Here is a 26,658-nt window from a genome sequence, read left to right as displayed (position 1 = left end):
GAAACCCCTTAAAAGCGTGAATGTTTTGAGTTTTATTACAAGTTATGCGAGACTTGTTTGCGCACGCTAATCAAACGAGACGCATACACATACGTCTCACGAATTCATTGTGTTTATTCACCCTTCACAGCGACCATACGAATCTTTCCGTTCCGCAAGTATATAATATTCTATGCACCCGAAACGAAAGCGTACCTGCTAACTTTTCGGGCCCAAACAAAACGCCTAATGAAACAAAGGAATATTCTTACACAGAATATAAATTTAATTAGAGAGTTTGTTTGGATTTACAAGTTCCATTATATTGCGGACCTTCTCGTTTAGGGTGGAACTACTATAAGGGACATTATTTGGGCTTAGCTTAATTCAATTTGTAGTTTAGGTGTTTTCAGTGTCCTAAAATTTTACGGTTTTTAGTATAGGATTAGGATGTTGATATGCTGTAGCGATCTCGACACAAAATGGCATAAGGATAGTCGAAGAAAAGTTGTGCGAATAAAGTTAGATGTTATTTACAATGTTAGTAGGCACATGCCTCAATTTCTAATATTCTCGGTTGCATTTGAGAATGCGTAAAAATGATTTAGTTGAAAGTTACTATTTTGTATAAATGTATAACTTTTAACATATATATATATATATATATATATATATATATATATATATATATATATATATATATATATATATATATATATATATAGTTAAAAGTTACTATTTTGTACATGACTATTGTTGCCTAACAAATAGTCTTAAAAAATGAAAATCGGCTGCGATTATACAACCCGCCGCCAATCCAAACCTATAAAAAAGTTAAGATTCTCTATACTCCGGGCATCATAGAGTCACAGCCCCAAATGTAACCAAACACATGCGAAGATGAGACAGAGAGAGAGAAACATGAAACGGACGTCAATTCCAAACCACTCCATTAACATTACCTAGACAGTCTGTTTCATTTCGCGTAATGACTACGACCCATACGGAGTTCTAGCTGAGCTGCAAATGCGACAAAGCAGCGCGACGTGGTGCGATGATAAAAGTATCATCGCACCACGAATCTATCAAGAAGAGAGCTTCCAATCTATGTTTTCGTTCGTATATTGTCTTATAGTCATAACCTCATATATAATCAATTCAACTAATCGCTAAAATTGTTTATGAGATTTCACATAATGGCCAAATTCACACTTAATTGGCAATATTCATGAAGTGGTTATAACTATTTTTTCTATCTCACACAGTAGCTGATAAAATCATGAAATAAAAGGAATAAAAGGAAGATAAAATTAACCAGTTTGCGTGTTTTTGAAAATATAGCTAGATTCTATCATGCATACTGCATGATTTGAACCTGTGACTTTTCAATTACTACTAGATCACTACCTAAATATATCGCTGTTATCTGTCATTGTAAGTATGATGCATCGCGTCACACAGCGTGCCTTCGCTCAGCGAGGACGTCGTGCCGGGTCAGCCATGAGGAATACGACTCCGGAGTATATTAACCGAACAAAGAGAATAGGCGTGTTGATGTGAATGTATTACGTTGCAATACCTTATAATGCACTCAGTTCGGATTACTTGCTTCCAAGCACCGGTAATTTTGGGCAAAATATCACTTAACAAATGTACACCGCCTTTGTGTGGACAGGACGTGTGGAAAACGGGAAATTGTTCTGGTAAAATACGCTATGATAAATATTATGTTTGGTGAAAGCATGCGGTATTTTTGGTAAAATAAATATATTTTGTGTGGTTATTTGAAAACTCAAAAGAAAGACCGAAGTGCCGGAAAATGTAGGTGAAAAAAGAAAACAGTTTAATATAGGAGGAGAAGAATGATGACCACTCGATATGACACGACGCTTATTTAACACTATTCTTGAAAGAAAAGTGAAAGAAATCATATCGAGTGTGTTATTGCTAACACTACTGGTGTCAGATATAATTCAAGTCGCCTAAAGGCATCAGACATGACTTTTACGACTACTTACCGCCATCTAGTGGCAGGTAGTCGCATGCACACTAGGGAACTAAACTGTCCACCAGTGTGCAGGTTTCCTCATGATGTTTCCCTTCACCGGAAACAAGTGGTGGTCGATGAAAACTACTATATTTGTATGAGTCAGATTGGTATACAAACTCATATGGAACGAGTAGGATACGAATCTGAGACCTTTCGATCCACAGGCGGGCGTAATAACCATTACACCATCACCGCTTCAAAACTAAAAAACTACTGCACGAATTTTCATAGGGTTATCGATAGATAGTTTAATTCTCAGGAAAGTTTAGGTGTGTTTGTTGTTTTTGTCCAAGCGAAGCCGGGACGAGCAGCTAGTATTTATAAAAATCTTTAATAAAAACCAATAATAATTAGTATCAATTAATAAAGCGAGTGCCGAAACTTGGCGGAGAGCTAATCAGAATGTGGTAACAGGTGCTTTGGGGAAACTTACCAGATATTTTTAAAATGTCAGAGTTTGGATCGCGACCCTCGTTTAATAACTTAGAAAACAATTTGCATTCCGGGACAATCTAAGTTTTATTGAAATATCACGATGACTGCCAGCAAAATGATTGCATTTAAATATAATTAGATATTACATATTTTTTTATTAATAAAGAGATGAAATAATTCAGCCGAACTGGCATGGTGTCGATAGCTCAGTGGTCAAGAGCACTGTCCCGGATAGACAGGAATTCTGGAATCGAGCGCGAATCGCTCGATACCAGAAAGCATCTGTGACATACATCTAATTAAATACATATTTCTTGTTAAAAAATTGGGGTATAAAGAGTGTTTTAATTGGGGTATAAACTACCAAAGCACATTAAAAAATTAATAAATTTGAATAAAATTGAAACGGATGTGATATTTATTATGGAGGGAAAAGATTTCTGAAGACTGTTGATACAATCACATAAACTAACATTATATTATTAAAATATTTAAAGGCTAAAAAACATTCGGAGTTAGTGGAAATATACCGAAATATCCTAATGGAAAGTGGTCACCACAGCCTAAGTACGCCAGCAATACCGCACACGTCAAATTTGGATACAAATTAATGTCCACATATAACCCGACAAATTAGAGGAGCGATTTGGGTCGGTGTGACTTTAATAAATTTCAGTGACCACGACAAACGATCGTGTAGCGTTTAGTGTTGGGCATTGTCCGGTTATATTTGGGAAATTATATTTATTGGAGACGAAATTTTTACATTTTATAAATGTCCAGACAAATTGAGAACATTATTAATTTTTTTGGGAATTTATAAGAAGAATTATGTAAAGACATGAAGAATTTAAAGTGGTCAAGCTCGCTTTTGAACCGGATATTTCCATTTTAGATTCCGGAGGTTTGTTTATTCATAGACCTATATTTGTTGTCGGTGTTATCATTTGCTTATATATATATATATATATATATATATATATATATATATAATCTTAAAATTCAATGAAAACCAATAGATATATAGTTACAGTTAAATAAGAGTTTGTAAACACATTTGTTACAGGATAATTTAATCATGTCTTCGGAGATTGTCAATGTCACAATACGATATTTAGATCTGGATTTGGTGCTGCACTCCGGCGCAAATATGTGCCGTATTAAAAAAATATAAAAAAATGTTTGAAAAACAAAAAGATAAACGCAATTGAAGTTAATACCGAGTTTTTAATAATGTGTCCAAAACTAGACATTGAAAAAATGTCCACATTCAGTCCATCTCCTGTAGCGCTCGGTTATCACTTGACGCTGTCCATTTTGTGCGCAATTATAGTTAAAATAGCGCTGTACATCTACGAATGTTAAATCGCCCAGCGTGGACCCTATGCGGTGGTGATAGCGTCGAATTTGCAATTGACTTTTGTGCTTTCGCTTGTGAATTTCCACGCTTTGTTATGATTTCGATGTAATTATTTTCAGTTTCCACAGCCAAGGTCGGCTTTTATTATGAAATGAGAGTTTTAATTTGTGAATTACTTGTGATATTTTTGTTGTAGTTAAAATATTTCAGATTATTAAATAATCTTCTGGTGCGTGCAATCGAAAGTTGTTTTTATTATATATAGCCTGTTTTAGTGGTACAAAGGGCAAAGGGCAACGGCTACTCTTTTATCTTTCATAGATTTGTGTCTTTTTTTATTTCGTACCGTTTTTTTTTTCGAGGTCTAAACCTGATGCCTACGTCCTTTGGGAACGCATTTTGAATACAAAATGGACCACAACTCGAGAGTTGTAATTTGAATTAATACCATACAAAAAACATTTCACTTATATATACCTATATCTAGTCTAATGAATAACAATTCCTAAAAAAAAGGTAAATACTATTTTGTCTCAATTGAAAATTTAAAATATTCGACATTGACAAGACGAGACAAAACATACTTTATTGAAGTATACTTTATAATTTTTACGAATAAGTATAAGTTACTATCATTATTGAACTTGAAATACTAGAGTTATTGCAACAAGATTGCTTCGAGCAACGAGCATGCTACGATCTGTAGCCACGGTGCTACGCCGTAGCACTGCTACAAAGGCGCAAAGGAAAAGTTACTTAATAAAGTGTAAGCTAGGGGTTGGTTGGGGTTTCACCAAGAATTTTTCCTCGCCACGTTCCGCATTGATGAATGGTTTGCGCTAACCCCACACCATACATCAGTGTAACATTCAAACACCGTCAATGCTACATTTAAAACGTCGTCGAACATCTCGTTAACATACAAAACGAATCGGCACCATGACCCGTCGAGACATTCAATTACGCTTGTAACACATGAGCATTAAGGGCGAAAACGGCTTGCACTTACGAGTTACGACGTTTTAAAATTTTAAACGGGTTTGTACGACAACGATAAATCTAACCATTCACTAATATACCGCATTCAAATCGGGAAGGTTCGGAAATCCGTATGCGATTCGAGATTTCGAACTCGCTTCAATAGCGGTGCGTAACATATGAGAGCATTTATCTCCCGGCGATGTTTGTTGGAAGGTGGGTACCAGGCGTACAGAGCAGCGGGGGAGGTTAGACATTAATCAGACCTGCTATTTTATTGATACTTTTGGCTGTAAGTACTATACATTATTTAGTTCAGGAAACAAGAGTAGACAGGCAGGCAATAATACATTGAGATATTTGTTGAAAGATGGGAGTTAAGAGTATTAGGACTGCATAACCACTGGATCGCCACCGCTACATCCTGCACTTAATACAATTATGGTATACTAGACGTTGCTCGGGGCTTCGCTCTCGTGGGAATATTGAGAAAAAAATATAGCCTATATACCTTTCTAATGGTGAAATATTTTTTTAAATCGGTTCGGTAATTTCGGAGATTACCCACTTCAAACATACAAACTCAAACATACAAACTCACAAACGCTCTACCTCTTTATAATAATAGTATAGATTACGTTTAAATTCAGCCGAAGTCGGCTGGGATGTGTGTGTAAACACTATATTTCTCATGCCACAGCCAAAGCAATTTGAGCTACCAAGGGCTTATCAAAATAGCTATCCTTTTGATCCCTAACACTACGAGATTTCAGATGAATTTGTTCGTCTTCTTCTTCTTAAGATCTATCCTCTTGTCGGTGGAGTATTAAGCATGCATCAATCTTCGGTTTTACTTTTAAGGTCACGATATGACACGACGCCCGCAGTTGCGACATACGCCCGTATGCTGATAGATACAGAGGGATCCCTAACGCGATGATATAAAGGAAACTTCGGTAATGGACTGTATGTAATATGGTAATTATTAATGATAAAATACAAAGGTTCGTATTCGGACGGTTAAATCAAACGCGGTACGTATCGGCCGGAGCGCGATCGGACGAGTAATGTGTCACTTGAATGTGACGTGTGATGTGCGGCGCGCGGGGGGTCTGCGCCCGCGGCCGACGATGGTCCGCTGTGTTGCCATCAACACCTGTCTACTTTCAGTTTGCTTGCGTAACTCTTCCTTTGTCTTCCAGAATCTCTTCTTCATTTCCTGTCCTTCAATAATAGTTTTAAATAAGGTATCGTATCATATCAAGTGGCCCATCATTCTTCCCTTCCTATTTTTTATTTCCGCCACCTGTCTACTTTTTTACCTACAATTTCTAGCACATAGCTTTAGCATTAATTTTTTAGGTCGATGAATTTGATGAATTATCAATAAATCAAAATTAGTACACGAAACTATAAAAGTTCAATTTTAAAAGAAGAATATAAATCCATCGTTAAATGCAATCGCATCAGATTTGTGGCCAGTGATGCCAGAGTAAAATATTCGAGTCCCAATTCGACACGTAAGAATAAGAACAAAAAATATGAAAGGTGATATATTGATCCGAACTTGGATTTAAAACCTCATCTATCCACCTCGAGCAGTGACATATGACCACATTTTTATTCCGGGTCGTTCGTTGTGTGAGCGGCATGACATACTGTGCGACCGAGAGGGAATGATGCTCCGAATATTTGCAGTGCTATTTTTCCGCGAATTGAATATATTTTGTGTGTTTGAAAACAGAATTTGTGCGGTTTTATTGTAACATGTTCATGATGGCAAAGTTCAATATTAATTAATTAATTCCAGGAAATTTTACAGTGAATTGATAGTCAGTCATTGATTTTAATTTTGCGGTCGTCACGAACATATATAACTTTTGTCATTAAAATTGTATCATTTCGCAATATAATTGTGAATATCATGTACTCATTTTTATATTGTAATTTATGTATATTTTAAGTTTTTTGTGTACATAAATTGATAAATAAATAAATGAATAAACTTCTAAAAACGTAGCCTCTTTACTATTGCCAGTAAGATTAAATTAAGAAGAAAAAAAAAACAACTAACGATCGCCCGTCAGGTCTAAGGAGCCCCATAAAAATGAACAACAAAAGAACAGCAACACAACAACAAACAAATGACACGCGAACACATTTACATTAGCTGTCGTAATGTACCACATTAGGGGTTATAGCCACAGTACACAGGAGTGGGCGAGAACTGGACTAAAATTTGCCTTTTTCTAAGACGTCTAAGTCCATCTAATATCGTTCTCATCGAGACGAACAGGCGCGATGCAATGCGATGCGCGAATATGAAATGAACGTATATGGCTGTGTTCTTTATCATTACTATATGTTTTAACAAAATCGATATCCATGATGTCTGTCTGTTTATAAATTGTCTAAATAATTTATACATTTTTATTTGTTTATAAATGTCTAAAGAATTTCTTCTTTTAAAACCACCACACAACGGATTTTGATGAAATGTTCACTGTTATTTAGACAATTTATTCCAGAAGTTTTATACACACATAAATAGCCCCGTGCCATGACGGGCCAGGTCGCTAGTAGTCTGTATAGGACACTGTAATATACACTCATACACTTGATATATACGCATCGCGTCGCGTCGCGCTGCTTTGTCTCAATGTGAATAGGCCGTAAGAGGGATTTACGTATATGTCACGGCATGCAAAATTAACCAAAAAACATTCAAATGAGAGCAAATTACCCATTGCCATGGTGCACAAGTCAATGTCACTTCTCATGCTGTGGAGCTAGTCTGCTGCTGCGCTCTGGCGAGATAACATCGCAAGAATATTCCCTATGCGCTGTGACTGGGCCAAAAGTCCAGACCATTTCCCTTTCTGCTTGAACAGGATAAAATAAGGCTTGCTTTCAATATACCCCCTAAACTACTGGGTTCTTTTGCGTAATAACATTGCAACATACCACGATGTGTACCACCCACTTAGAAAAAATAGTGAATGGTTTTTTACATGAAAGCAACAAAATATATGTTTTGTTGTTTTTAACAAAACACATTAATTGTATACATGCACAGCTTAAGAGAACAGATTCTTGGTCCACATTATTGTTACGTAAGAAATGTAATCTAAAAGTAAATCCCTTCCCGGCCCGAAGGTTCTCATTACACTAGCCGTGTCTCCCATTGAGTCACTATGGAATAACGTCTTCAGCCAACCAATATGTGGAGGAGGCACGGACGTCATTAGTTGTCGTCGGCATTCGGTCGAATGGATACACGAGTATCTAAACATATCTTTCTCGAAGCTAATAAATTTATTGAAATACCAAACTTGATTGGAATATATTTTCAATACAAAATATAGTGTCCTTTACGGCGTTGACAGAGCCAAGAGTAGCGAATCTCGTAGGCCACTTCAACTAGAAGGCGGGCTTATTGATGAAATTGGCTATTCGACTGTGTAATAAGTTAATTTATAAGACAAATGAAAAAAAAAAAAACAACCTTTCAATATTAATTTCGATACTACAATTTTTAAACGGCTGAATCGATTTTAATCAAACATATCTAAGAACTAACGCATAAAACTTCGAATAAGTAAAACCGCATCCAAATCGGTTCACCCGTCGATGAACTGATGGTGCCACGTACACAGACAGGCAGACATATTTAGCGGTCAAACTTATAGTACCCCTCTTTTTGCGTCGGGGGTTAAAAATTGTGAATTGAAGCGGTGGTGGTAAAGTGGTTAAGGCAGTCTGCCTGTGATCGAAAGGTCACAGGTCCGTATCCCACTCGTTGACAATTCTGGTTGACAATTTAAGTGTGTATGCAATCACTTGTCACTAAATGCAGGTAGGCTAGGTAGTCGTAAAAAGTCATTTCGTTAGGTGACGAATAAAATCTCCAGCAATTAACACACTACAGAAGAAAATATAACCGTGACACAGCGAATTAAGTGACTTGTTGATAAAGCGAGTTGTGGATAATTGAATACCGATTCGCCAATTCAACCCGCAAGTGTATTTCCAATTACCTGTAACAAGAGAAATAAATAATAAATAAATAAATAAATATATTAATTAGGACAAATCACACAGATTGTGCTAGCCCCAAAGTAAGTTCTAGACTTGTGTCATGGGATACTAACTCAACGATACTATATTTTATAACAAATACATATATAGATAAACATCCAAGACCCGGGCCAATTAGAAAAGATCATTTTCCATCATGACCCGACCGGGGATCGAACCCGGGACCTCTCGGTTCAGAGGCAAATGAAATGAAAGTAGACAAATTATTGACAGTATTAATTAATAACTGAACTTTATTCAGCACGTTTACAAAATAGCTAAATGTCAAAAGGTGGTGGTGGTGGTGGTACAGTCTGCCGCAAAGAAATCTTACCCCCCAAGAGATAGTGTTCAAATCGCGAGGGGGTCAGATTTCTCTGTGGCAGACTGTACCATATGTTATGGAGGACAGTCGCTTGTGATGTATTATGCGCATGTGTAAAAAAATGTGCAATTAAAACGTCAATATAATAATATTGGCCACTTCCCTACATAAGTTAGTATTTCTTCTCGATAAATAGTGACTTTAGTACCAAGAGCGCCGACGACGCTGAAGAAGGAATGACACAAAAAACTAAAATAGTGATAAAAAAATCCCACAATCTAATTTAATTATATCACACGTATATCAAGTCGAGGGCCCAAATAAAATGGCGGTACAAATTGAAATGGGACTCGAACCCGCGACCCTCCACAGCTAATAAAGGTGCCGGATTTTATCGCTATGTCTCCCGCCGCCGGCTTCGATTGTTGAAAGGGAATAGTCATTTTGATCCTTTTTCTATGGCCATCTTATAAACCCTGGCAATCTTAGGGTTAACGCGATGTACACGTTTGATCAGCGCGTGATTTGATTTTGTTTTATTTTAAGGTTTCTGAAATCTGTCTCGCACAAAGTATTTGAAAATGAATAAATTAAAATTTTGACACCCCTGACGTTGCAGTGGCAGGGTTTTCACACGCACATTAGCACCACCCAACCACCACATTACAACCACTTTTAAGGGTGGTTCGACCGCTGCGGCTGCGCGGTAATTACAATCCGTCAATTTTCTTGAGGAAGGAATCATTTCCAAAATCAATCATTCATAAAAATGACATTACTACAGTACAGAGTAATTAATGTAAAGTTATATAGTAAAATTCATCCTTGTCTTTGTTAAGATTTGAAAAATTTGAATGACAGCGCGACCGCAGCGGTCGAAACGCTCTGCGAACCACCCTTAAATTAGATTGAAATTGGTTCATCCTTTTGGGACACAGATCAGTACATAACAAATACGTAGAAAATTATAACACATCTCTTCATATTCTCTTGAAACTTGTGTATATGTACAATGTAAAAAAAATAACTTTTAGATGAATGTCAATGGAGATATGTCAAAAGCCTTAAAATGACACGGAAACTCTCGGAAACGGAAATGAAAAAGTAAATGCTTTTGTGTGTAAATTAGTGCGAAAGCGTAAATTAGTGCATGTAGTGTAATCATGATCATCATCCATTCAGCAATGTCCCACCCATTGCGTTGAGCATAGACCTCAATTCGCGTACCCCACTCTCCTCTGTACTGTGCCTCTCATTATATGTACGATGTGTGACGTCACATTATGTCGTCCGCCTATCTCATTGCAGATCGTCCGACAATTCCAAGCGTGTAGAACACTACACCCTTTCTGACCTGTAAAACACCAAAGTGGTTAACCTAGGTTTTCCACGGTTAACTTTTTGTACCTCTGGTCCACCTAGGTGATCCTAGATAAATTTTCCGAACCCTTGTTAATGTTCCACGATTGAGACCTGATTTTAAAAATACCTAATTTGTAAAATCAGGTCTCAATCGCGGAACACTTTTTTTAGCATTTGTTACAAACGTAACTACAAAAATCAAAGTTTGAGAATGCTAAACTGAGTCTCATCTAATGAAAAATGAGATAGAGAGAGAGAAAGATATGACTTTTTGAGAGTTTCATTATTATTTATTGCCACACTCGATTATCAGCCGTTACAAACAACAAACAAAGTTACAAGACAAAGTGACACAAAGCTAAGTACACATTATTAATCCAACTCGCTTGTAACTTGTAATACTTGTTACTAAAGTGCGTAGGTTATCGGTGTGTACACCCTTCTGATTATCGGCTCAACCATTTAGTATTGCCAGAGTGTATATAGATGTCACTATATAATTGTATTTCTGTAATATGTTTCTTTCTATATGGAATTCAATATCAGAAACATCTTCATTGGCTGTATTCATTTCCTCCACAGAGTTAAAAAATATTATGTTAAAGAAATGTATGTAGTATTTTATATAAAATACAAAAAAAAAAAACTACTAGTCGTCTTTGGGTCTAGATTTTATTAATCAATCGGTTCAGTAGTTTTAGAGCAAACTAACTGTGAATGTAGGACAGACAGACATATGCACGATTGTCGTCTATGCCACTTCTATTACGGCTCTGTAGTTCTGTGGTTCCACTCCTCTATCTATAACATCGATTGTATAGACGAGATCGCTGCCGGCGATTGTACATTTTCATTACTTACCTTCTATTTTTATATTTGGCCAGCAACAAAAATATTTTCAGTTAGATCAGGGGCTCGATTCTCAAAGTTTACTTCACTGAATGGTTTTAAGCAAGTTTACAAATGAAAAAGTTTCGATCGATCTGTGTTCGCTCAAACGTTTTGACGATGATATTTTGTGAATGCAAAAAAACAATACTAGACCTTTCAAAAAAAAGCTGAAGAAAACTGACGATGTAGTAAAGAAGAAGTGAAGTAAGAAAGAGTGAACTAGTAAACTTCCTTTAGGTAACAGGTTTTTTGAATGGATTGCTTTTTATTGCTCCGTCATCATTTGCCATTTTGTTATTCATACGAACCTGGGTATAGAAAGAATAGGTAAACACACATTGCTTAATCATTCCAAAGGTCATACGATCATATTTAATCATGTAATCTTATCTTATTAAAACGTCAAAGTTAGGGTATTTCTAAACTCAATTACGTGAAGTCGAATTAACTTAAATATAATTTTGGATCTTCATCGATGCTATTTAATTTATATATTATGTACACTTGTACATTAAACTTAGATAAACTCAGGGAGATTTTTTTTCCTAGCTATTTTTGTCCTGAGCAAAGGCCTCAGCTAATTCCTTCCACGCATCCCTGTTTTTATCTTTTTTCTTCATTCCTTATCAAGGATCATTAGATTAATTAAAAGCTTAACCCAAAGAGTCTCGCGCCACCAATGGTCTGGCAACTAGAGAGCAACAACAACCGTCAGACCTAGAAGTGGAGACGAAAAAGTAGAAAAGTGGACCCTGGGCTCTGAAGTTTAACGACTAAGGAAGAAACGCTCAAAAGAGAGTCTCGCACCGCGAAAGCTGAAATAAACTATCAATACAACCATTAGCCATCGTTAGACATCTTAACCCAGAATGGCGTGTCGTCCCGTTCTAGAACACGACCACTCCTGGTCCTTCTGTGGATGTTGTACGAGGCGACCAAAGGACATATAGGTTTGTCAGCTGACAAGCAATGAAGCATCCACAAGAGGTAACATCAGGCACGCGGACGATTGTGAAATCACAATTGAAAGTTTCAAATTGTATGGTTCATCTTTTATTCTGACACGTGGCTTTACGGCATCCTAACTCCGAATACAACCGAAAATATGCCTAGATGAGAGAGAGAGAGAGAGACACATCATAACCCTCCAATGCAATACTTGTGTCGAATCCCCGCCGCGGGGTACACTTCTCATTATTACTCGGCCTCACACGTGACGAATCTGACGCCTATTATGAAACTTACCCGGCGTCTGTTATGTGCTATCTGTCACAAAATATCGAGGGGACAGAAGTATAAGTTATTGAAATTAAAAACAAAATTCGATTGGACATAGTGTGGAATAAATAATTCTGAGGAGCTGCCAGTTCAGTAGGCGATAAAATGTCACGTCTGTACCGCTCGTATGTCTGTACCACATTTCAAGTTCTGTAGTTTCAGTCCTCTCACATTCACCACATATATATAGTGGTGGTCTATGGAGACACCTATACATTAATCAGATTGGTGATCAAACTCATGTAATTCGTATATGACTCGACTGAGATTGCAGTTTGCCAGAAAAATCTACATGTGGTACATAACAGACTTGCCCGTGTAAGAGTAGTAACTGTTTTTAATTTCTATCAGAAAACTGAACTCACTTTCACTGAGCTGTGCATCTATTTCCAAAATATGAATCAGTCTTCAATAGTTTATTATCTATAATAAATTAACGTCACTTCTATCCTCTACATACATCATATCACAACTCCAACAAAATCTGAGCGCAGCGCCGCGGGCGTTCACACTCTAATATTAAATTGGGAGAGTGCACGTGACAAATTTATCGCGATTATTAAACTATAATTCTCAGGTTGAGTAATAAACATACAAGAATTTAAACATCCATATTCCATACGAATATGTATTGAAATTTTCTTCATTTACATCTCGTTATAGTGGTTTTAATCAAAACCGAACATGGTATTTAATTCTTTTGAAACTTATTCATATTTAGCAACGAGTCAATACAAATTCAAATGTCTTTATTCAATTTAAGATGATATACATCAATTATTCACGTCAAAAAATTACTTAAACTAAGTCTACTGCCGGCTTCCAAAGCGCAGGCGAAGAAGAAGCGGCGCAACAAACTTCACCGCAGCCTTTTCTCCAAGGACGTCAATTAACAAATATAGGTCTTATGTCAATGATTGCTAGATCACTCAAATTGGCAGCCACATTAGCCTGTTTATATTTTCCACTGCTGGTCAAAGACCTTCCCTTTTTCAGATATATCTGTAACGAGCAGCACGATGCCTCCCCTACAGTAAACCATTGATTACATGCCGCTATCTCTTTCCCTCTCTCAGCGCCTACGCTTGTCTTGCACCCAACATAGCTACAGCTAGTAATGAGGTACCAAATTCCATTAGATTATTAAAGTCGCGTTTGAAGTAAGTATACTTCTGTATTCTAGATATTGTACCGTTGTGCTGCGAGTGCTCACACTCTCATATTAAGTTGACAGAGTGCACGTGACAAATTTAACGCGATTACGAAACCGGCTCATCACAGTGTAACATCTAATTAGGCAAGCGTTTGTAGCCATTCTAGTCAAACTACACTAATCAAAATTTGAAAAAACATGAATCAATAATGTAATAAAACAAATATTTGATAAATAATAGGCTAAAAATTCATCAAAATTTTATTCGTATCGGGTGTGTTGTTACTAACAATTCAGATTTTATTCAAGTCTCCAAAAGGCATCTGACATAACTTTTGCGACTACCTACCAACTACTGGCAAGTAGCAGCATACAAACTAGTGATATATTAGTCCATATATTTGATATTTTCACGTCGCATCGCGTCACATCGCTATTTTTATCTCAATGAGGACAAACACTAATCGTGAAGTTTGTGCAGCATACGACAATCGAACAAACATGTTTCTGATTAATAATATGTAACGTAGCTAATTAGATGTGTGATCGTATTTACACGAAATGATTCGGCCGCAGCGGTCAAAACGCTCAGAGAACCACCCGGCTACCATTAGATAATATAGTAAATCGTATACGATTATATAATAGAAATAAAAATACACTGCTCTTCGTCGTGCCACCTGCTTACATGTTTTTATATTATCCAAAATAATAGTAAATTTTTCGTGTAGATTAAAAAATAACAACGTCATACACAACTCAGTAAACGTGTGTATAAAATGATGTATATTATATGTATAACAGTATGTTTGCTATACGTAAGTGGGTACGCAACTTGTACAGGGAGATGTCGTGTTGATGTGACAACAGCAACAGACGTGATCGATGTCCATTTTGATAACGCACAATGTACATTCAACTGCACGTTAACCTGCACCAATACTTTATAAAGCCGCTATCACTGCTATGTAAGGATCCATGCTGGGTAATTTAAATATTTACTAATTGTATGACCAAAAATATGTATTTGACGTCCCGGGCCGTGTCAGCTCGCAGGAAAATGTTCATCAATTACATTTTTTTTACATTCCCGTTAAAAGACAAAAATGTAAAAATAAATGTTTGCTTCTTCTCTTGACTAATAACATGAGCGAAAGTCAAATTATTTATTTGCAGTTAAGACAAGATGATGGTACTGTTACATTGGTAGCAGTTCGAATTAACATTAAAAATAATTGTAATCGATGTGCGTCACATTGCATATTTTCCATTGTATTTAGAATGTCAGAACGGCAACTTGTGTATAAAACTATCTTGTAATTTTCATGAAAGTATATTTTCTTTTAGTTTTAAAGATTAAGTAGTTTATTTCTAAAAAACCTAATTCTGACCAACTCTGTAACAGTACATACATATTGTTATGTATCTATTATATAACAATACATGTGAGAGTTGCGTGGACCAGAGCGTAGCAAAACGAATGTCTACTGCTCCAATATTTTCTTCACGGGAAAATCCAATTTTCATCTAGTCTAGCTGCAGGCAAAACTGCGCATTTTCAACGCGAATCAAAATAAGAATATGTGTATGACCTTGTATTCATTCGCATGGCAATATTTCATCGGGAATATTTTTCACCGCATTTGCGTGTGTTATGAATGTCGAATGGCGACGGAAAGAATATAGAATATCACTTACGTCGAAATCGATAAAAACGCGCCAAAGTCTAGAGCTTCTTTTATTCTCATGCGAACGAGAGGGTTAAAAGATCCATTGTTAATTGTAAACAGAAGCTTAGCACTTCAGATCCGATAGCATCGACAGAGACCCACTGGATTGTTTCAGTTCTAGAACAATGAAAACGATCGGGCTCAAGATAAATAAATTGAACACTTTTTGTATTACGGCATTTGCTGGGATTTATGATTCTGCGAAATTGTTATTGAGATTCGGACGCTGTTTATTGGAAATCCAATAGATAGTTGAAATAGATTTCTAGGAATCTGTATATAAATATAAATTGGTTGCTGTCTGACTGATATGATATCAAAGTAGAGGTGAAACAGTAAATCTAGAATTGAAATTTTGCACAGAGGTTCGGTATGGCTCTCAACCAATCTGCATGTTTGCACTATTACTACATTTTCAGTGAATCGACCAACCCGCGGGCAGCATACTAGTCGGCGGGCAGTCCAAACACTCGAATACTGGATTTGCAATTACGTTTTGATATTTAATATTACAGTTATTATTTGATCAGTCAAGCCTATAGAACGAATAACTGTAAAACAAAAATTAAGTAACGGGACATAAAAAATAACTGTTTTCTTACTTTCGTAGATCGAGATCCTTAAACAAAAAGTTAAACTTACACACTCGCATAGGACAAAAGTTAGATTGATGTTAAAGGCTCATTTCACATAGAAATTGTGGAGTTTAGGTAATTTATTGTCATAAAAATAATGAGTTATTTTTAAATCGGTCAGTAAACGAATCAGTAACTTTGGCTAGACTTGATAATTTCGATAAACCTATCTCCACAATGTCGGAGATCCTAAAATCATTTTTGGACTAGTTACATTCAATAAATGGATATTTTCAATAAACTTCAAATGTAATAATAATTAGGTACATATTTAAAAAAAAATACACTTTCACGAACTCTTGATGAGACAAAATAAGTTTAATTGTTATAATGTCTGTGAGAAAGTGTCAAGCAAAGTGTTAATAATAACAAAATCTTCAGCGAAAAACGAAACTCCCAACACACACACCAGCCCACTCCTCTCAACCTTTTTACAGGTACACATACACACACATACCTACAGTATTTCTCTTCATTCTACGAAGCCGGTGCACTGGCATCCCGCTGAGGAACTGAGCATCAAAAATTTCGCTTATTAACTTCGACCGACGCGCGACGATGCCGACACGACTGGAAATTTTTAGGTCATGCATGAGACCTTGTAATATTGTTAGGTATATTTCACAACTAGCTGCAACCCACGTTGTTACCCGCACCTTGTTTGTTATTTAAAAAAATACTTACGTTTTCAGTCTTCTACTTTTTAAAACGTCATTGACTATCAGAGCTATTAACCAAATCCTACGAGAATTGCGTATTGTGGGATAAAAGGTACCCTATTTGTTAATCCAAGGTATCAGCTGTCTCAATATCGAATTTCTTAAAAATTGTTCCAACCACTTGAGCTTGAAGAACACGCATTTTTCGCCTTGTTATTATTTATATATTTATTCTACAATTAAACATATTTACTTAAATAATATAATAATGTGATAATAAAAACTTACAAAACGGTACTTACTGTATCATCAATATAGACAAACATGATCGCACGAAACTAGATCACAACGTGAACACAGCCTTACCGCTCGCAAGTTAGATTGACACGAAAATTGCCGGCTCCAAACTAGACAAAACTTATTACGGCCATAACAGGCTCGTAACGTAACCTCATCTAATTAGTATCGCGGCACGTGTCACACGCCACGTCACTCCTCTAGTCTTGTCTAGTATAATCTGCATCTATGTGAGTTTCGGTTCGTACTCTTTCATTATAATTAGGCGCATCTCGTTCCACCTTAGATTGGAACCACTCCACATCCTCTCCTGGATTTCGTACGCGGCGGGTAGAGAGACAAACGTCCCTGGTAGCTAATAGGCGTCAATAGCATTCTCAAGAGTTGCTCCGATATGATTGTAGCGTCAAATCGAAAAATCGTCGAATCAAAAAATTCTATTCATTTTTTGCCCTGAAGCATCTGAGTATTTTCCTGGTTGTTTCCTTAGCTGTTGAACATCGGAGCCCAGGGTTCGCTTTCCAAAATTTTCGTCTCCATTTCACACGGTCGTCTGTATGTATCTCTAGTTGTCAGAACACACTATGATATGTCCTCTATCGGTGTGATATGTCATTATATTTATAATTCTATTTTCAAATGGACAACGAAAACAATTCTTCTCATACATGAGACCTACATTGGGAAAATGCCTCCAGATGAGAATGCTCAGTTATTGAACGAACAGCGAACACAATAGGACGCCGGCATTATTGTACCGTGTTCGGACTTTTATTATTTGTGGAATATTGATGATTGTGTTGTATGAGCATGAAATACAGACAACAATTTTTGATTAATTTGAAATTACTTTAATTTATTTTTTATGAGAAAAAAATGCTATAATTAGTCTACAAATAAAATATCACGCCCTTATCCGAGCTAGAGATCTCGAGACTCAAGTTCAGGTTTAGCTGAGTAATGAGCTTAATGTTTCGTTTAAGGATCAAGAAATATTTACAACCTATGATAAAACTATAAAACAAAACGTACTTAAAACTATATATTAGTATGCATAAAGCGGTTTTATCTCTATTTATAATGTCATTTTCCCTCAATCGACTTTTACAATGTCCGAAGAAGAGCGGCAACATACATGCTTTGTATTTCCTTCGCTCCTATAATCTCACAGATCACGGAAACACAATGATTACAATGAATTGAAACTTTCGTAGCAAAGTCGTAGGAGAATATCGTAGACAATTGCTACGAATCGTAGCAAAATTGTGGATTGTATGAACACATGTGACGATGAGACATAGTGGTATAAACTCATATAGTATTGACTGTCGCATAAAGTCCGCCCATATGTGTCCTTTAATTTCGTTCATTAAAAATAAATAAATTACACACACAATGATAAACAAAAATTAGCAAAATTATTTGTTTAATTACAGAGTCATGATTCACAATGTTTCTTCCGATTTCCTATTATTTATCATACATAAATAAATCATCATCAATATTTATGTCTAGAGAGCGATTGAGCGGAACAGAATCATAGGGAAGAGACAAAAAGAAACGATACAATACAAAAATATAAAGATTGACGGTGGGACACCCGTCGCGAATAATATTTATTATTAGTTAAAATGTCCATTCTTAGCTCCTTTCTGGGTAATTAATAATATTATTTTTTATTATTTAATATTAAAGTTTTAAGGTTGAATGTAATTCCCTTTGAAAAAGGAATTGTCACCAGTATAACTTGGTGATCAAATACTTGGTTTATCAAGTTATCAAGTGTAATATCAAAATGTTTTCAATTTTCCAAAATTTTGGTATACTTATACAGTATCCTAAAAAGTAACAAAATTAAGTGATTAATCATTAACAATACTAATTCCACAAATTGGACAAACATTTTTACTTTGCATTTAATGAAACGCAAATAATTATTTCATGGCAACGTTCGTTACGTGACACGCAAAATTATTACATACACCAAGCGACAGAACGTAACGTGACGGTCGTATTTCACGATATTCGTAGCAAAAATCGCTATTGAATTTGCACAGATATATTATTATGAGATACGGTATCGTATTTTATTGCTGCGATAAAAAGTCTTACAGATACACTCGGTTCTGCCTGCAGCCAAGTTCAGTTCAGCAAGTGTTAAATATCGGAAATAACAGAATTTTCCATGTCTAAATTCTCTGCTACATTTGTGCTGATAGTAGTTTTTTGCAACTTTGTGGAATGACTTTATATACATTAAGCACATAATATAACTTGTTTCGTATTCCTTTTATTGCAGCTGCCAATGCTATAACACGTGTTCCTTCATCCGCGGGAGTTCCTCCTCCAGAGCGAAACCACACGCCAACCTTTGGTGCATCACCATACTTGAAATATGTTCGATCATGATCAGAGTACGATTTTGCAATCAAATATTGTTGATTACAAACAAAATGTTTACTATAAAAAAACATGGTTTTCCAACATTCCAAATTTGAAATAATTCTAAATTAAAATATTGCTCACCGGCCTTTTTCCTGGTCACAAATTTAATAATACTCCTTGTAAAGCCGGAGGAACGTTTTAAAAAAATCCATATTCATAAAGAACATCGTGGAGCGAACGTCTATTTGATGCATTTTATTCAATTAATTCGCGGTATCGGTATCAGCGGGATCTCGGGAACCACTCAAGGCTTGTAAAAGGACGGGCTATGAATATTCCTCTAAGTACTAAAGCTAACAAGTTGGACGGCTCCTCGAATGGAAAATTCTTTAATTCTATATATTCTTAGAGGAAACGCGTATTTTTTCTTTGACTTTTTGTTCTCCTATATTTCTGATAATGTCTTTCGTTTAAAGAAAAACATTACTTTTTTTTGGAACAAACAGATAATAGGGGCTTGTAGGTTATTTTTATCCTAAAAGTAATATTCATAGAGGGCCTGAGGCTAAAGATAATTATTATATAATGTTGTAACGAAAATAAAGTATAAACGATGTTTAGCAAATACCGTTATAAGAATAATTAGAATGTCAAAAGATCGAGATTCTTTGCTCATTATCGTTTGATGTAATGTGAAATAAAATCAAACACAGACCAAGTTATCAAGTCTCACTGTAAAATTATTTGAATATGTCTGTTTCATAAACTTGGAAATCATTTCAAAACTGAAAATTAAAAACCAATTTATCGAGTCGATGAAAGTCGATATGAAAGCTATAATATTCATCGTGATGATTATTGCATAATCAAATTGATAATTATGCGAAATTTAATAATCCGTCATCGGAACAGGAAAGTTTAATTATTAACGGGAAGTTTCAAGTGGAATCAATTGATCGACCGTTGAGATGATAGACAAAGGAGATAAAGAACTTGAGAGTAACTGTTTGACGCTCAATTAGATTACAATTTTAATTGACTTGGCTCCTTCATCTACTCCGCCGTTCAGTCGATCATTTTTATTATTCTAATTTTGAACAGAATAAATTTTGATGGAATAGTAATCGTTTTTGTATTATAACAATTATAAAACACGAATTCTAAATGAAGGTTGCTCTGTGTCATTTTATTTGTCTGTTAGTTGTAGTTTTAGTTTGTCTCCTTTTAAACTGCTATTGATTATCCAGGTTATCCACTATATCAGGTGTAGGTAGGCACCTGCGAATCACCTACGATTAGCCGGCATGATAACGGCTAAACCTTGATCTAGGTGTACCAAACTGAGACCGGCTGCATCCAGGTGTAGCTGGCTAGACCTGGGTCTAGACGTACTTTGGGGTTCAGAAGTAACATATACATTTAAATCTAACCTAATAAGACTTCAATGTAATCATATATTATTGTTATTGTAAATTAAAAAACTATTTAGACGACCTCGGTGGCGCAGTGGTAAAGTTCTGCCACTGAACCGAGAGGTCCCGGGTTCGATCCCCGGTCGGGTCATGATGGAAAATGATTCCATCATGACCCGACTGATTCCGATTGGTCCGGGTCTTGGATGTTTATCTATATATGTATTTGTTATAAAATATAGTATCGTTGAGTTAGTATCCCATAACACAAGTCTCGAACTTACTTCAGGGGCTAGCTAGCTATATACATATACATATATATATATATACATATATATATATATATATATATATATATATATATATATATATACATATATATATATATACATATATATATATATATATATATATATATATATATATATATATATATATATATATATATATATATATATATATATATATATATATAGCTATATTATATGTATTATTCTTAATCCGTAAGCTGCGGGTAGTATTACGTATTTAGTTGGAAAAGCAGCTTATGTCGCAGACCCAGCTATTGAAAAACATGACGCCATTCAGCATACGCGCGTTAGGAATAATTCATTTTAATAAGATTTAAGATTTAATGACACAGTTGTGTAATAATTTTGCGGCGCGAACAGAATTTGTCTTTGTTTCTTCGTGATAACATAGGATTTTCTCATTTTTACTGTTAACTGCATTAGTATTAATATGCACAGCAGTCTGATTCGTTAACTGTATAAAACATTCAATATTTGTAGGAATTCCGGAATTCCGGCGCAGTGTCATTGTTTTAATATTCATTAATTAAAAATATTCATTTGAATTATATTTTAGCGGACACAAATTTTGTTAATTTTTTTTAATAAAGTGGTAAACGAGCTCGTGGTAGGAGAAGGAACAAGCTTTAAAGGTCAGACAGACAAACGCACGAGTGATTTTATAAGGGAACCGTTACCCTTTTGTTCGGAACCCTAAATATCAGAATCTAATTTATCCTACTTTCTATTTGTAAATCGTGCTCTTGTCTCCAAATATAGCCAAAACATTAGTATTGAATCTCGCCAACTTCATGTTATGCGGTTGTGCGAAGTTAAAAGCTAAATTTGCATAGAAATTATATCGGCTTGTTCATTGAAAATTTTCCTAATTAAAAGCCCGAGGAACGGGATTCCGCTCCAATTAAAAGTTTCGCGTTGCAGTACGCCACCATTGTGTGGAAATTGATAAAATTTGCTACATGAACTACTACGTTTCGAAGGTAAAACTGTGGGCAGTTTATGTGGTAGGAATTGCACGAACGACTTGACAAATATCTGAGACCACAATATGCACACGAAAAAATAAAAGAACAGCGAGATTCGAGGACACTTGTATTATCCCGGTAGTTTCCGCCACCGTGGAACGTCGGAGCCCAAAGTGCTTTCCTACTATTTCTCCTCCATTTAAAACGGTGTTGGTGCCTATCATGGCAAAAGGGCTTACTATGACATCACATCGGCTCGGTGAGTAGTCGCTTCTGGCTAATAAACTTGATTAAAAAATTAGATTTCGAAGTGACATTTGAAAGTTTTCGATTTTGTCAACATATTAGTGACAAACAATAATACGCAACTGATACAGCTTTATCCTGTGGTGATAAAGGCGAAAATAGCCATGTTGTGCAGTCAAATGTACCAAATTAATTACTGCGCGTCAACTAACAGAACTACACTATTTGCTTGTAATAGTTAACCAATTAGCTGTTTGAACCTCTGCCAATTTAAACGTATTTGCATCTGAAAGCTCAAACCGATATTGTTTTACTTAATATTAATTAAGTATTGTGTAATTAAAATCGTAAAATATCTAATTTAGATCTACGTATTTCCGTTTTCAGATACGTAGAGGTGGTTTCGTGAAAATGAATCAGTAGGAAAACTATATTGTGACCAGCATAGTTTCAATAAAATTGAAAATATTAAGCGTTTACTTGTGTTTGCTTTCCATAGTGATGAAATGTATCCCACACATCATTAGATTTTATGAATGATGAAGTAAGAATTTTCCATTTTATTTTTCTACAGTTATTTTGGAACACACAATTAAATAAGTTTTAAACAAGACAAATATTAATAAGTGAATTAATTATTTAATATTTATATAAGTGAAAAAGCTATAGTGTATGCTGTAGATCTCATTAATACGAAGAAAATCGGAAATACGTATTAATTTATATAAATAATATATTTTTGTTTTGTAAATTAGCTGGATTAAACAAAAAAATAAACTACTAAGCTAATAATAACTACTAAATATTATCAGTCAGCAGCAGTTCAGACTTCCATAATAAATAAATTTCAATAACTTTTTAATTTTTCATTTGATTAAAACGTAGGAAGCGAAACCTGGGCTCCGACGCTCAACAGCTTGAAGGAACTGACAAAATGCTCAAATGAGAGAGAGAGAGAGAGAGAGAGAGAGATTACTTTTTCATTTAAGCAAACACAATGAAATCCTAAGTTATTTTAGGAGGCGTAAATGATTCAATTTCAATTTTCCCTTCATGGATATATTCCGATTTTCATTTGGTCACTTTTTTTCGTATATCGGCAGTGTTACTCAGGATGCTGGATCGTGCGCTCGATAGCAACCCGCGTCACCTGCTGTCTGGAAAGTTGGGAAGTCCGTAATGGATATTGATACTCACACATGCGGCTACGGTCAATTACAAACATGAATATAACTATATATAGGTACTCTACAAGTGACTATATCATGTGAGGTAATAATAATTTGTGTAGCAAATCTATCTGTGTCGTAAAAAGGAAAAATATATTTTCCATATTGTTTTTTTTTTTTCGCCGTGGTCTAATGGTCATCAAGCCGGACTGGAGTACCCAGGTTCGAATCCCGGTCAGGTCAACATGAAAAATGATATTTTTATATTAATATTGTATTGTTGAGTTAGTATCACATAACACAAGTTTCGAACTTACTTTGGAGCTTCGAACTTACTTGGGGGCTAGCTCAATCTGTGTAATTTGTCCCTATATATTTATGTTTATTTATTTATTTTATTATATATCAACTATATAGCCCATAATCTTTCAAACAAATAAAATAACACAATATAATACCGTTGAGTTTGTATTCTGTAACTCAAGCTTTTGTGATTGGTCCTACTAATGTTATAAATGCGAAAGTTTGTGAGGATGTGCTATGTGTAGGTATGTTTGTTACACTTTCACGCAAAATCTATTGGACGGATTGTTATGAAATTTCAGAAACGGGTAAAATATAACCTGAAATAATACATAGGGTTCTTTTATCCCGAAATTCCAACGGGAGCCAAGCTCTGGGACGCAGCTAGTCCATACATAAATATCGAAACTGTCCTCCCTGCAGTATAGAACATTTTAATGAGGTCATGACAATCATGACATGTGATTGCTGCGGCTACTTACTGGTCAAAATTATTATAAATTGTCTACTATTTCGACTTGAAATGAAATGAATTTATTATTTTAAAATACATTCAATTCGATCGTTATCAAAAGATTTAATATAATTTGATGTAGACGTGGAATGAATAACTTTCAATGTGGAACTTTCGAATAAGATACAAATGAGATCGGATTTGTTTTTATTTTATTCTCGAAATATCCAAAGAAACCCAAAGTTTCAACGTTCGATATGTATACTGTCCCCCGTCATTTAATTTATTATTAAGGATATTTTCAAACTAAACATTAATTTTCACCACTCAAGCACATTCTCACTTTAGTACATTTCAGACCACAAGACTTCATTTCGCTTTAGTAATACAAGCTCACGTACACAAACCGTAAAACAGACGTAGCCGCGTCGAAAGCCGGAAAAGTCGCTAGTTTTACATTGCGAGAGGTTTTCGAGCTGTGAATACAGAAACAAGCAGACTTACTACACGGGAAGAGCAGGTTTCGATGAAGGGGAAATCGTGTTTTATTGGAGTGACCACGTTTATCAGGATAACGGTCATAGAAAATGGTATTTTTCAGATTAATTGAAATGAAATGAAATGAAATGAAATGAATGAAATGAAATGAAATGAAATAAATTTATTTACACAAAGCACGGTACAAATAGATGTTACAGAACTTGTGGGTACTATGACATGCTTCGCCAAAAATATGGCATGTAAATATAAGTGTGTTTTAATAAATTTATATCTATGAATTTAATTTAATTATTCTACAATTACTCATAAAAAAATAATAATAATAATCATTGTCATTAAAAATATTAAAATGTCATTAAATATAAAGAATTGTCATTTTCAGATAATAAGTACTAGGTATGTCACAATCAGGTCAAAACTTAATGATAAGAACTTATTCATTTTGTGTTCCAAAATTCATTCATGTCATAAAATGAATGATGTAACAGCCATTTTTTCAATTCCGAAATGAATCTCTTTTTTGGCAATTCTCTAATACATTTTGGTATTTTATTATAAACTTTTGTCGCCATAACATAACAATTGTTGCTAAAGAGAGAGGTTCTACAAATAGGTAATATCAAACGAGACGGATCTCTATGTCTGAATTTTCTGCTTATGTCACTAACTCTTGTAAAAAAGTTCATGTGTGACCTTACGAATATTCCGACTTCAAGAATGTACATTGAAGTTAATGTTAAAATATTCAGTTTTTTGAATAGAGGTCTACATGATTCCAAAGGACCTACACCACATAATGCTCTTATGCATTTTTTTTGCGTTAAAAACACTCTTTTCACATCTGTTGAGTTTCCCCACAAGATAAGACCATACCTCAAAACAGATGACACATATCCGTGATATGCTGTACGAGCAATATTACTGTTAGCGACTCGTCTCAATTTTCTAAGAGCAAATACAAATTTATTAATTTTGTTACATACACCTTCGACATGTGATTTCCAGTTGCAGTGTTGGTCTAATGTTAATCCTAAAAATTTAATTTCATTGGCTTTAGTTAAATTCTGACCTTCACATATTATATTCAAACTAGAATGTTTGGTTTGGTAATTAGAAAACACTACATATTTTGTTTTATCAACATTAACAAACATATTGTTGGACTTAAGCCACCTTGCCGTTGATTCAATGGTTTGATTAATTGCAGTTTCATAATTAATATTGTCATTCGTATCTGGTATTGTTATTGAGATGTCATCAGCAAATAAGTTACATTTATAGTCAGTTATTGTTTTAATGTCATTTATATACAACAGAAATAGGACCGGCCCTAAAATGCTTCCTTGAGGCACCCCATATTTTTTTACTTGATAGGAAGATCTATATGCTTCGCATTGTAATTTTTTATCAATACGAGTAACTTCCACACACTGTGTTCTGTTTGTTAAATAACTTTTAATCCAGTCGTTTGCTAAGCCTCTAATACCATAGTTTTCAAGTTTTTTAAGAAGTAAGCTATGGTCTACAAAATCGAATGCCTTCGTCATATCGAAAAATACTGTCAGCACTGGTTTTTTATTATCAATGTTCTGAGTTATATTAAACATGAGTGAGAAAGCCGCTAAAGTTGTTGATTTATTCTTTTGAAATCCATTTTGTTCTTCAATTATAATATTGTGTTTATCAATAAATGAGTTTATTCG

At 35.1% G+C, this 26,658-nt stretch overlaps 1 protein-coding gene across 8 annotated transcripts in view; it reads right to left on the bottom strand.

Annotated features, from left to right (window-relative positions):
• Positions 1-26,658, bottom strand: part of LOC128676450 (CUGBP Elav-like family member 2) — a 335,766-nt gene that overhangs the window by 189,871 nt on the left and 119,237 nt on the right. Inside the window, exon 1 of one of the 8 annotated variants that reach the window (XM_053756571.1) lies at positions 15,587-15,651. The exons of the other annotated variants lie outside the window; for them this stretch is intronic. Coding sequence (XP_053612546.1) covers positions 15,587-15,636 — 50 coding nt within the window. The 5' untranslated portion in view covers positions 15,637-15,651. Of the gene's footprint in view, positions 1-15,586; positions 15,652-26,658 lie in introns of those variants that run through there. 8 annotated transcript variants of the gene reach the window in all.

This window comes from Plodia interpunctella, chromosome 16, assembly GCF_027563975.2.
Source record: "Plodia interpunctella isolate USDA-ARS_2022_Savannah chromosome 16, ilPloInte3.2, whole genome shotgun sequence".
In the NCBI taxonomy this organism is placed as follows: Eukaryota; Metazoa; Arthropoda; class Insecta; order Lepidoptera; family Pyralidae; genus Plodia; species Plodia interpunctella.
This window is presented reverse-complemented; position numbering and strand designations above follow the sequence as displayed.